The sequence below is a fragment of the Nematolebias whitei genome, chromosome 9 (genome assembly GCF_014905685.2).
Source record: "Nematolebias whitei isolate Nwh7 chromosome 9, NemWhi1, whole genome shotgun sequence".
Lineage (NCBI taxonomy): Eukaryota > Metazoa > Chordata > Actinopteri > Cyprinodontiformes > Rivulidae > Nematolebias > Nematolebias whitei.
The window spans coordinates 48,411,365-48,424,513 of record NC_056506.1 but is presented as its reverse complement, the minus strand read 5'-3'; the positions used below and the strand labels follow the sequence as shown (position 1 = coordinate 48,424,513).

The 13,149-nt window shown below is 38.9% G+C and overlaps 1 protein-coding gene across 1 annotated transcript in view; it reads right to left on the bottom strand.

Annotated features, from left to right (window-relative positions):
* Positions 1–13,149, bottom strand: part of LOC119414310 (receptor-type tyrosine-protein phosphatase N2) — a 243,793-nt gene that overhangs the window by 15,629 nt on the left and 215,015 nt on the right. The window contains exons 18-19 of the mRNA XM_037681405.1: positions 9,094–9,213; positions 7,889–8,055 (exon numbers count right to left, since the gene is read on the bottom strand). Of these exons, the coding sequence (XP_037537333.1) occupies positions 7,889–8,055; positions 9,094–9,213 (287 nt within the window). The remainder of the gene's footprint in view (positions 1–7,888; positions 8,056–9,093; positions 9,214–13,149) is intronic.

Sequence of the window (13,149 nt, the reverse complement as noted above, 5' to 3'; positions counted from 1 at the left end):
TCTAAACAATGTTTCTAAACTCTAAATGCTCTAAAAGAGCACAGAATGTCATGATTTCATTTCTCTGCCTCGTCTTGGCCACGCCCACTTCTCCGCAGCAGCACGGAGCTCACAGGAGGAGCTGCAGGAGGACGTTTCTCTCGCAGTGTGGGATGCACAAGGGTGTAGCAGGTGCTGAATAATTTAAATAAATTAAAAAAATCTTTTAAAATAAAAATTCCATGCAGATCGTGGGGTTCATCCATCAATCAGCCAACTGCGCGTCATGGTCACTCTTATTTTGAAAAACCGCGATAGAGCGAGTCCGCGAAAAACGAACCGTGAAGTAGCGAGGGACTACTGTAACATCGTTTTTATTTTAATTTAAACTGATGGACAAATCAAACAGGATGCTAACATCGATCGTAGTAAAATGTTTAAAATGTTTCGTAACTCCTGAACAAACAGGTGAACAAAGTTAAACGATTCTATAAAAACAGATTAATACTCTACAGAAGGGTAGACTTACTTCTATTCACTGCTGGTTAAATACTTGCATTAATAATTATGTGAAAAACTCAAAAGTACCAGTGTTTATTTATTTATTTTTTTAAGAAAGTTAAAGACTAAATCACACTTTATTGATAATAAAGCTTCATACTGGGTTAAAAAAAAAACCTGAAGATGCAACAGAAGGGCTGAGTTTGATCGCAGCTGGAGATTTTATTTCATAACATGACATAAAAAGGCTCATATTGTGTATGAAATCATCTGCTGGACAGAAAAGAAGCCTCACACCAGCTGCGTTAAAGCGTTTCTTTTTCTTCCAACTGGAGATTTCAACAGTTATTTGTGCTTCAAGTGAATCAACAACAAAACAAGAGAATAAAAAAGGATCATTTCCGGCTGATTTGTGTTGGAGATAAAACTCAATTTTGTGTCTTATTTCTGTTTTGATCCATTTGGTTCAGAGACAGAATCAGAACGTTTAACGAGATGAAGCTACAAGTTTATGTTTTTTTATTAATCACCAGTTTTGTGTAAAGGACAAACTGTAAAGTTGACAAAACGAATACAACTTCTTCTGTTTTATCTTTTTTATTATTCCTAGCCTAAAGTTTACTAAACAATTAATTCAACTTTTAACTCTTTTTGCAATTCTTTAAAAAAAATAATAATAATTTTAACTAAAGGACTTTGTAAAATCACTTGGGTAAAAGTAAACCTTTTAAATATCAATTCATGGCCAGACAAAGTAAAATACTTCTGTTTCAAAATTAAAGAATTGTGTTTATTTCATGAGAAAAAGAGACAAACGAGGCGATGCTTTTAGGTAAAATGAAATACTCAGGCAAATTAATCAAGTATTTATTCATGTTTGATCAGTATTGAAGGAAATAATTTGCACAAATGACAAAAAGTTTGTTTTTATTTAACAGTTGAACATTCAGCAAAACATATCCAAAACGAAACTTGTTGGCATAAAATAAAAATGGTTTATTTTCAGGTCAAACTGTTGGAAAATGTAAATCAGTTCTATCTAGTTTGTATTTTTTTTATTATAATGACAGCCTGAAGTTTAAATATGAGCAACACTGCTGATCTGTCATGTTTTTTTTTTTTTATAAGAGGATTGGTGTGTGTTGTCACCCCTGTGTCTTTCTGGCTCCTACACACCTGTCCCCTATAATCACCCCAGGTGTCCCTCATTGTCAATCACAGGAGTTCCTAGTTCTTCGGTGTCTTGTCCTCCTCTCATTGTTCGTGGATTTTACTCTTTGTCGTCACGTCCCGTCTCCCTCCGTGTCACCTCATCGTACAGATGAAAGTTTCGCTGCCACGTCAGTTGTTGTTGTTTTGTGTTGTTTAAATTAATAATATTGCTTTAGTCCTGGGTCCTCCGAGTCCCGCCTGCATTTGGGTTCAAACCAGCGACGAATCGTGATAAGATCAAACGCTTGGGTTGTAATCTTGTCATTAAGTCAGATTATTTCAATTTCTACTTAAAATTTTCTCATGAAGACGTAAACCATCTTCATGTGAGATGATCTCTTTTTGTGAAAGAGGAGTACTTTAGTATTTGGCAAGAAGCAAATACAAGAAAACAAATTTCCTTTATTGTTTTTTTTTTTTTTTTTTAGTAACAATCATCTCAGTCACAAAATTGTGTTTTTTTTTTTGTTGTTAATTTTATTGTTTTGTTCTTTTGCTTCTAAATGCACATAATCCGTTTGGGTAAAGTTGACCACCATTCATGGAGCTGATATCAGATTTGTGCACTTCAACAATTTAACCACGACTCAGATTGGTAAAACTGTTTTTTTTTTTATCTAGTGGGGCAATAAATAACATTTATTCACACACATCACAAAAATACTCCACAGCTGTTTTATTTTTATCACGAATCAACAAGCAACGTGACATTAGTTGACGTCAAGAAGCATTTCCACCTATCCCCCCCCCAACTGAGGAGTCGGAGCTCACCGAGGCCAATTACAAGCGATGTTGCCATGGAAACAGCCAGCAGAGGCTCACCAATAAGCAGAGCGGGGGTTGAGGGGGTGTATAGAAGGGTGTCATAATCAAAGGAAATACATCTTAAAAAAGAGTCGAGCTCGACGGACAGATCAGATTAATTGTCGGACGAAGAAAGCGATTGATGGAGTGAAGGAGAAAGAGAGATGGACAGAGAGGAGGACAGACATCCAGAGACGAGGGACAGAACGTGTCCACTCACAAGAAACAAACCGATATTTTGATTCTATCAAATCCATCAACATGAAAATTCTGTAAAAACTGAAATGCAACTACTCGTTTTACGACTGTACCATATATTTTATAACATCTTTATTTTACCATTATTACATCATTTGATTATTTACTTATTATTGTATCTATTATTAATCACATATTAAACTTGTTAAAGTATAGTCTATATCCATAAACTCTCTCGTGTCCCGCTCAACTTCTGATCCGCTCAAGATAATTTAATGAAACTTCACACACACATGCATCGTCACTAGAAAGTGTTGTGTGCACGTATCACCACAGCTCTAAAGTCAAGGTCAAAAATCAAGGTCAAACCATACGTGTGTTTGCTTGTCCAGACCACAAATTCTGATCCACTCAAGATAATTTAACAAAACTTGATACACGAATGCATCACATGTGCACAGAGTGTTAATACACTTTTCATCACCCTGGCTTCAAGGTCAAGGTCAAATGCTAAACAAGGTCACTGCTTGTCTGGGCCATTGCTTTATATTTCTGTATGGCAGTATAATAGCTTGTAGACTGGCGTGTAATGTGCAGTATGCGATACTCTGGTGAACTGTAATAAGTTGCCTCCACAGATGAAAATGAACAATTTCACCAACTGGTATATTTATGTCTGATGCTCATTCATGTGTTTGTCCCTTTCAAACGGACATTCAATTAAACTTTGACCTTCGCCTCAAGCTATGTATGCTTTAATTTTTGTTAAACACAAAACTGAAGGAAAACCATTGTTTCTGATTATGGATAATAAAGAAGGGACAAAAAATAAGAATGGGTTTGAAATAATTGGATGTTTACACAAGATTTGCCTAAAGTGCCAAAAACACGGGGGCTTCGGATGTTATCATTGTTATTTATCATCCCCATAGGTTGCGTTCAGACTGTCCCTCCTACCTCATAGTAGTTTTAAAGGTATGTTCTTATCACTGATTATATGCAGCTTCGCACGAGTGTAAAAGCAGAAGATTTTTTTTAGCTGTATTTAACCGTTTTCCTGAACCTAACCTTACACCTGACCCTAAACTTAACCCGCTTACCCCTGAGCCTTAACCTAACCCCAGACCCTTTACTCTTAGCCTAACCACGTGACCATATGACCAGCGTTAACAACGTATCTTTAAACCTAACAGGAGGTGCAGAGGGGCAGTCTGAACGCAACCTATGGGGATAACTAATAATGGACCATTCAATGGCTGATAACATTCAAAGATCTGCGTGAATCAGTAAAGCTCCTCCGTTACCTGCTACGCTGATATAAACAGAAACCTCAAAGGTCACAGGTGACAGATGTTTTTTTAAATTTCCAATCATGTTTAAAAATTATTCTATTTTACTCTATGAAGGAAAAGCCTCATCTTAGTGTGAATCTTATCGGGTCAGAAGTTGTCAGGAAGGACAGACAAACCGACGGAGAGACAGACGGACTGGGCTTGGACAGAGGACAACAAAGGCAACCAAGAGAAGAAGGGACACATGGGGAGAAAGGAGGGGAGATTGAAGGCAGTCAAGCAAACCAAGAGCAAGCAGAAAGGGAAGAGGTCATCTCAGATCACTGAGCACATTGAGGATCGAGGAGGAGGAGGAGGAGTAAAGGAAGGATGAAGGGGTGAGACGAGTAAAAGGTGAGGGAGGGACTGAGGGGAGACCCATGAGGTCCCTTGGTTGTAGAGTCACAGTCTCCAATGATCACTTTTGTGACTATGCAACTGGACTCATATTACTAGCTGCAACATCACAAAAATGACACTGGCAACCGCAAGTTAGCTGGTAAAACAGAAGGGGGGGGGGTGCGGTGGGGGCTCGCGGAGGATTTGTAAGCAAAGCTTCTGGGTCAGTCAGTCCAGCAGGCTGGCGAGAGCGTGAAAGATAGATACTTCAGCCAACGTCTTCCAAACGTCGAGGGGGGAAACAGCAGACAGCAGGGTTTGATTGTGAAATAACTGCAGCAATAAAAGTGAAAAATCTCTCCCACAATGCTCCCTTCATTGTGCTCTGACCCCGCTGCCCTGTGAGTAAAGGCAATATTTCCAAACTGATGGTGTAATGCGACGGCCACCAGACCTTTCCATAAAAGCTGTGACCACGAACTCTCCCTCTCGATATCCCACCTAACTGATGTAAGTCTGAATATAAAACTACTTTGTAGGAGGGGGTCTATCGCTCAAGGAAATCCACAGTGGATAAACGGAGAGGGGCGGTTCCAGCTAACGGCTAATACAGTATATCAGCTTTAAAGTGGTCAGAGGGTGGAAGGAGGGAGAACTGAGGAGAAGCGGAGATAAAGGAAGTTGAATTCCCTCAAAACATCCTGAATTCACCTCAGAGAAAGGAAAGTGTCCGGGATGTTTGAGGACAGACAAATATTTACCTCTCGTCTTCTCACGATCAAAAATCATCCCCAGATGAGCAGCCATTGAACTGTTTAACGTGTTTTTTAAAGTTTCAGTTTGCAGTTTCCTACTTTTCGTAGAATGTTTGGTTCGGTGAGATTAGAAGAAAAGGTCAACGAGATGTGCAGACAAAACCACGTTAAAAGACGCTGACACCGTACCCCTGAACAAATCACGTTAGTAAAAAATATATTTAATGACAATGTGAGAATTGTCTCAGTTGTCTTGTGGAAGTTTTATGTGAAAAAAAAAACAGGGAGGTGACCGGCCCTCATGTCGTCTTGTTTTATTAAAGAACCAAGACTTCTAGTTCTTTTAAAGTGGTCCTGAGTAATCTGGGGCTTTAAAATACTGACTTCAGTCCAGTTCTTGTACCAATAGTTTTAAAGATTTTCTTCGATCATAAGCAACTTCACTGTCATTTAGGCAGAAAATCCATCTAACCTAAGTTGACACATAATGGATATTTTAGTCAAAAAGCTATTTCAAACTGTATATTTAAGCATTTTGAAGTCTGTTTTAAAAAGAACAATTGTTCTAATGTTATCGTCTAAACTTTTATTTTGAAAGGCATCACTGACAAGAAGATTCCTACAGAGCTGTTAGCCAATAACTCTTCATACAAGAGAAAACGACAAGAATGATTAATCTCTCATCGTTTTTTTTTTTGTTTAATATTTTATTTCTTAAGAACATGGCTTTCAGAATTTTTTTTTTTTTTTTTAGGTTTATTTGTCTTATTTTCTCAAATGTTTCATGGACACGCAACAGCATCAACATACAAAGTTCAGGGTTGTGGCAAATAGCTCTTTGCAAATCTTTTTGCTGGTTACGTACTATTTTATGCCTCTAAAACTGTGACCTTTGGTATTTTTTCACAGATGCAACTATAGAAATCCAAACATCTTTTAGTGGCGTAGCAACAAGCTTTTAGGAAACACCAACATACAACATCTAAAATGGATCTGGCGTTTATGTGTCGAGACAACACTGGCTCATATTTTGAGCGAAGCACCTTTTTCATACCACACCACTTTATTTATAAAGCACTTAAAAACAGCAACAAGGCCAACCAAAGTGCTGTACAACAAAACAACAAGCAAATAACACAGAATAAAATACATAGATCCACAGAGGTAAAGATAAGAACTAAATGACTAAAATTATTTAAAAAAAACAGAAACATTAGAATAAACTCACACAGTGTTGAAAGTCAGGGAATAAAAGTGAGTTTTTAAACGAGACTTAAAAACAGTGAGAGAGGGAGCCTGCCTGACATGCAGTGGCAACTCATTCCACAGTCTTGGACCTGCAACAGAGAACGTCCTGTCACCTCTGAGCTTAAAATGAGTTCCTGGAACCAATAAAAACATCTGGTCTGCGGACCTCAGAGAGCACTGTGGGACATATGGCTGCAGCAGATCAGCGAGATAAGAGGGAGCAGAACTGTTCAGAGATTTAAAAACACACAGAAGAATTTTAAAATGAACTGGGAAGTGAACCAGGAGCCAGTGAAGGGAGGCCAGAACTGGAGTAATGTGCTCTCTTTTGCCTGTACCGGTTAAGAATTGGGCTACAGCATTTTGAACCAGTTGTAAACGTGCAATAGAGGTCTGACTGATTCCAGATGGAAGTGTATTGCAGTAATTAAGACTGGATGTTATGAAAGCATGTATTACTGTGTCAAGATTACTTTTAGACAGTATGGGCCTCAATTTAGACAGTCACCTCAACTGAAAAAAACAACAATGGGATTTAACAATCATGTTTACATGACTGTTTAGTTTCATAAGAAGGGTCCATTTTCACTCCCAGATTAGTGACAACTTATTTTTTTATTCAACCTTTATTTATACAGGTTAGTTCCCACTGAGCCTCGAGGACTCATTTACAAGAGAGACCTGTTTCTCTAAAGGGGGCTAGAGAGGGTCGATACAGTGGTTCCTCATATTTCATGTTTATAACAGACAACGAGTTACAAGAACCGGACTGAAAATGGGTGGGAAAAAAACAAACATTTGAAAGACCTTCAGGAACCCTGATGAACTTTTGATCAAGACCACAAAAACAGAATTACAAGAATGTTGGAGGAAAAGCACAAACAAATGAGAAACTTAACTTTTGTAAAATTCTCAAGTGTAAATCTTACACTTGTTTTGCACAATAACAGGTTTTCAAGTTAACCACTGCAGTTGTTATTTTGTTTTCTCAAAGCCAAGTCAAGAAATTAGAGGGGAAATAATTTAAAACTATAAATCATTTATCGACCAAAGAAATACATTTGATCAACTTATGTGACTTACATGTGTCTGGATTTGCTGTTTCCATTGACTCTTAAAACAAGCTTAAATTTATTTAAAAAAATGTTTTGGAAAACCAATAAAAAACTCTTAAACCATACAGTAATTTACAGTACATATCAATAGGCAAGTACTAAAAGGTATTTTTGTTCACTTACCCACATCATATACACTTGGTCAGATTGTATCTCCAACAGTGTTTGTGCTTTCAAAGAACTTATGTGTGGTGGAAAGTGAGCGGGGGATGAAATCTGAATTACTGCACTGGCAGTTCTTCCATCCATGGTTGTTGTTTTTTTTATTTAAAACAATGGAGTTAGTGATGGATTTTACCACAGTGTGAAAAGGGAAACTTAGCCTTCAACAGCTTCGTGATTAAAAGGAAAGGGATGCTGAGGTTTATTTTTTAGCGCTTGTAGAAATCTTTAAAGAAGTGTCTACCTGCGGAAGTCGAGGAGCGTCCGGCTGGTCTCTGGGACGCTCTTGTTGAGCCAGGTCAGGAAGTGGAACTGAGTGATGGTCCGCGTCTCGTTGGTCTGCATGTTCTTCAGGTAGAAGCTACGAACCAGGAAGTCGTCACACCAGATGTGCTCGGACACAAGATTCACCTGTGAAGAGACGACAACTGGTCACACAGGTGAGGGATGATAAAAATTAATCAGGTGGGGATGATTCACAGATTATGATCAACAAGCTGTAGACATGAGCTTAGGTTGAGATTATTTATTCAGATAAATAATCTTATTATTAGAGCTTTAAAATGTTTCAATGAGCTGTTTCTCCAATTAAATGCCCCAAAAAAGCCAAAATGTTAAGGTATATTTGGTATTGCCAACTGGGAGTTGGAGAAAAATCTTGTCTGCAGTGGTAAGTGTCCCGCCCCCACCCCCAAAAAGAAATTTAATCAATGCTATAAGGTCTTTGAAATCTGTAGCAAATCAAAAATATGGAAAAGATAAGTACCCAAGGTATTTTAGAAGATTTCACTCACATTATAGAGCAGGAGTGGGCAATAATTTGTTTCCACATGGCCTTTTTGTTTTCATTAAAACAATCAAAGGGCCGTACATTGAATATTCTTTCAGAAACTTGTGTTTGGAGACATGTTTAGGGCTTTTCTTTTCTCTATAAACACAGAAATAATCTCTTGTATTATCAATCATACCATCTTTAAACTGACACTTGTGACAAAATATGAATCTGTCAGATTAAAATAAAAGATGCATAATAATAAGATATTTTCTCCGTTTTGTGCATTTCCCAGTTTGCGCAAACCCTGATAACACTCGAGGCATGTTTTAATCAAAAAACTTGGCATTTTAATTTCATTTAAGCTACAAAATGTAGGTCCTGGGACGGAAACACAGCTCGGGACTTTTCTGCTTGGAGTTTGGATTTTCCTCTGGGCACTCCAGTTTCCTCCTACAGGCAACTTACGAGTTGAATTGGAGACTCTAAATTGGCTCATGAGTGTGTGACTGGTTGATTGTCTGTATGTGGCTCTGAAGAGGACAAAATGGACGTCAAAAACTGACCTGAGACTGTCCAAAAGCCACATTTAACTCATGTGAACTACAGAGAGTCGAATACCTAAGGAACAAAAGGCACTGCAGAGATTAGCGTTGCACCAGATGAGTCATTCCTACCTCATAGATGTGATACAGGTTGGATCCTTCATCGGGCCAGTAATGGTAGCACTGCTTCACCCCGTTTTCCACCAGAGGCGTCAACATAACGATGACCACACAGCCATTCTCCCAAACCATCTGAAAACACGACATAAAGCAAATGATCTGGCCTCATCTTTGCGATTTAACGACAATTTATTTAACTGCATTTTCCTAACTGCTATAAGCAGAGGAACATACCTTCTGAAGCTCTCTACGTTCGTGCTGCTGTTCGGCGTATTGTTTTTATACTACTAGTGCTTAGTGTGCTTTTATTAACGTATTTCTTAGTTCATATCTTAGATCTTATTGCTGTTTTTCTTTTACATTTTAATACTTTTGCTGGATGTATCTGGGACCCTGTGTACACAATTTCGTTCCATCACATGTGCCACATGTGGTGTGAATGACAAATAAAGAACCTTGGATCCTTGAATCCAAAGCAAAGCATGATTTTATTTGTTCAGATGAAAGAGAGGAGCGTGAAGACCTGCCTGTTTACTTCAAGTCAGCTGAGTGGAAAAGCTTTGTGATTATCACTGTCAATGATGAGCAATGAGAGGGGCCGGTACGGCAAACCAAGTAGGTCATGAACTGAGGGACTTGAACCTAAATAAGGCAAGCCATTGGTGTATTTTTAATAATCCTGATATCAAGTGCCATTTTTTTACACTAGCACTCAAGCAGCTGAGACGCCAGGTGTGAGCTTTTAACATTTTTTGTGTGTGTACATAATTAATGAAAATAAAAGTTGGTTTAAAATTAGTAATTTTACAAGTTTTCATATAACTTTAGTATTTACTTTCCCATAATAATACAATGTATGTTTTCTTTAAAAAACAGATTGTATAGAATGTTTCCTTATTGTCTATTGTTCAAACATTTCTGTGTTGATTCAGCTATAAATGTAAATCAAGATTTTTTTTTAATGTTAAATACAAGTTATAATAACAAAAGTTTTCATAGAGGTCCCATTTGTGTGTTCTGTTAAGTTGTTCAGTTGTGTTTGAGAACAGATTACGGGATGTTTTTACCATGAAGCAGCAGAAGATCAGGCTCATTTGAAAATGAGAAAGAATCAAATTAGGTGACAGCTTTCTTAATCATTTGTTCTTTTACTTTCCTTTTTGACAACTCCTATAATTCAGGAGATCAGTTCTCTCTTGTAAATTAGTCCTCGAGGCTCAATGGGATTACCTGTCTAAATAAAGGTTGAATGAAAAATTAGGGTCGGCTTGTCATGCTTCCATATTGACAAATTGACCTCATTTCCTTAAATTAATTGTTAAAATTGAATAGTTTTCATTTGATACTATTTCTATCTTAACATGTGATCCTTGACCTGCCATTGTGTATCTGTTCTTACCAAACCCAGCCGGTCGAAGCAGATGGCCTCTTGTCCTGAGCCTGGTTCTGTTAAAGGTTCCTTCCTCATGAGGGAGTTTTTCCTTTCCACTGTCACCTTCATGTTTGCTCAAGATGAGAATTCTGCGATGGAGTTAAACTCAAAGCAGTCTGCTTCTCAGATAAATAATTTTAAAGTATTATTTTTAAATATGAACATTTCTGATTACTTATTTTATATATTAATATTTCCGTTCGGTGCCCTCAGACGACTTCTGTCATGACTTGGCGCTATATAAATAAACTGAATTGATTTTTTTTACATCTCTGGCTGAATGTTTAGATGTTTTTCATGATTCAAGTGGACATAAATGCACAGAAACCAGTGTTTTTCTTAGATAATTGTTGTCATTGTTATCATCATTCTTTGTTAAAATCAGGTCTCTCTTGTAAATGAGTCCTCGAGGCTCAATGAGATTAACCTGTATAAATAAAGGTTGAATTGAATGTTTGATGACTGGACACATTTAGTGTGACATTCTTCACCTTGTACCCGATTTCTAATCAAACTGTAATCATTGCGTAAATTATAGATTTTATTAGATCTGACAGGCTCCATCCATCCATCCATCCATCCATCCATCCATCCATCCATCCATCCATCCATCCATTATCTTCTGCTTGTTCCAAAGTCGGGTCATGGGGGCAGCAGTTTGAGCAGGAAGGCACAGACATCTCTTTCCACAGCCACCTCTTCCAGCTTTTCTGCGAAAATTCCAAGGCGTTCTCAGGCTATCTGAGAAATGTAGTCTCTCCAGAGTGTCCTGGGTCTTCCTCGAGGTCTCCTCTGTCAGACATGCCTGAAGCACCTCCCTAGGGAGGTGCCCAGGGAACATCCTTACCAGATGCCCGAACCATCCCAACTCCTCTCGATGTGGAGGAGCAGCAGGTCTACTCTGAGTCTCTCCTGAATAACTGAACTTCTCACTCTACCTCTAAAGGAGAGTCCAGCTACTCTGCAAAGAAAACCTATTTCAAACGCCTGTATCCACAATTTCATTCTTTTGGACACAACCCAGAGTTTGTGACCATAGGTGAGGGTAGGAACATAGACCGATGGGTAAACAGAGAGCTTTGCCTTACAGCTCAGCTCCCTCTTCACCACAATGGACTGGTACAAAGTCCACAATACTGCAGACACTGCACCAATCCATCTGTTGATCTCACACTCCAGTCTTCCCTCACTCTTGAACAAAACCCCAAGATCCATGTCCCAAGAGTCAGCTTTTGTAAGCCAGGGTCAGAGCACCAAGGCCTGTGCTTTTGGCCACTGCCCATGGCGTCATGCATCTGACTCATATGGCCCCTCCTGTGGGTGGTGGGCCCACAGGAAGGCAAACCCATGTTTCTTATTTGGGCTGAGCCTGACCAGGCCTTATGGGAAGAAATCCAGTCACCAGGCATTCACCATTGAGCCCCTCCCCCAGGCCTGGCTCCAGGGTGTGGCCCCGGTATGCCACATCTGGGCAAGGGACACTTAGCTCCTTGTTTGTTTCTGTCCATAAAAGTCTTCGACAGGCTCAACACTGCAAATGGTTTATGTAACCCAAATTTATTTAACAAACTTACAAAGTTGGTGGAAATGCCAAGCAATTAGTCATTTCTTCAGAGTGGGAATCATGTTCAAGAAGAGCTTGACGTGGAACAAGATCTCATATGAAGCTGTCAACACCTTTGAAAAAACTGTCAGCAGAACTCTGACATGCGTCTTCACTCACTTGGATACTACTTCATAATGAGTTTCAGTTTTCTGCAACCTATCATCCTGGAAGGACAGAGGCTTCTGATGTGAAGGAAAAGTCTGAGTAAGATGTGCTCCCAAAGTTTGGTTAGAAGCTCCAAGGAAATTAGGCATCATGAGAAGTAATTACTGTTTCTGTAAAGTCTCTTGTCTCTCTCATCTGGGTCATCAGACAGCCAGAGTTGGTGCTTGCTTGTATTTTTTTTCCTGATGGTAGTCATATCCTCACAGCTGGGCGGGCGCCCCCGCTCAGGAGATCCATTCCACTCTGATCAGAGGTAACAGCCAGCCGTTAATGAGAGCTATAAAACACGACCGCTCTCACATCGTTGGCTTGGGTAATCAAGACGGCTCCACGTGCACCACAACTCGGTGGAGACTTAACTGATGTTAATTGTGGCGGGTTTTGAATTACTGCCCCTTTTCTCAGCTCCCCACTGCTTCACTGATTAGTTTCATGGATCTAAAAGTGTGATGGTGCACTTTTTTTTTTGAGAAATGGTGTTAATTTGGTTCGGCTGACAGGGTGAAAATTCTCCTAGAGCTGGCTGAACAAGTTCCCATTATTAAAAGTTGAAGTTTGTAAATTACTAATTATATTCAAGGGTACTTTTTCAGTAAGAGTTACTGCACATCTTGTTGTTTATAATACTTTGAAGCCGAACATAGTAGATGATCAACATTGATCAACCCAGATTAGCAACACTGATAAGAAATGATGATGATGGTTCAATCAGCTGAGCTGATACACATCTGGGAGGCTGGAAGAAGATCACAAAGCCGACAGAGGCTGAGATGGACGCAAGGTGAAATCTTCAGCTGCAACTTGTGTTTTTTTCCCCAACTATACACACACACACATATATATATATATATATATATATATATAT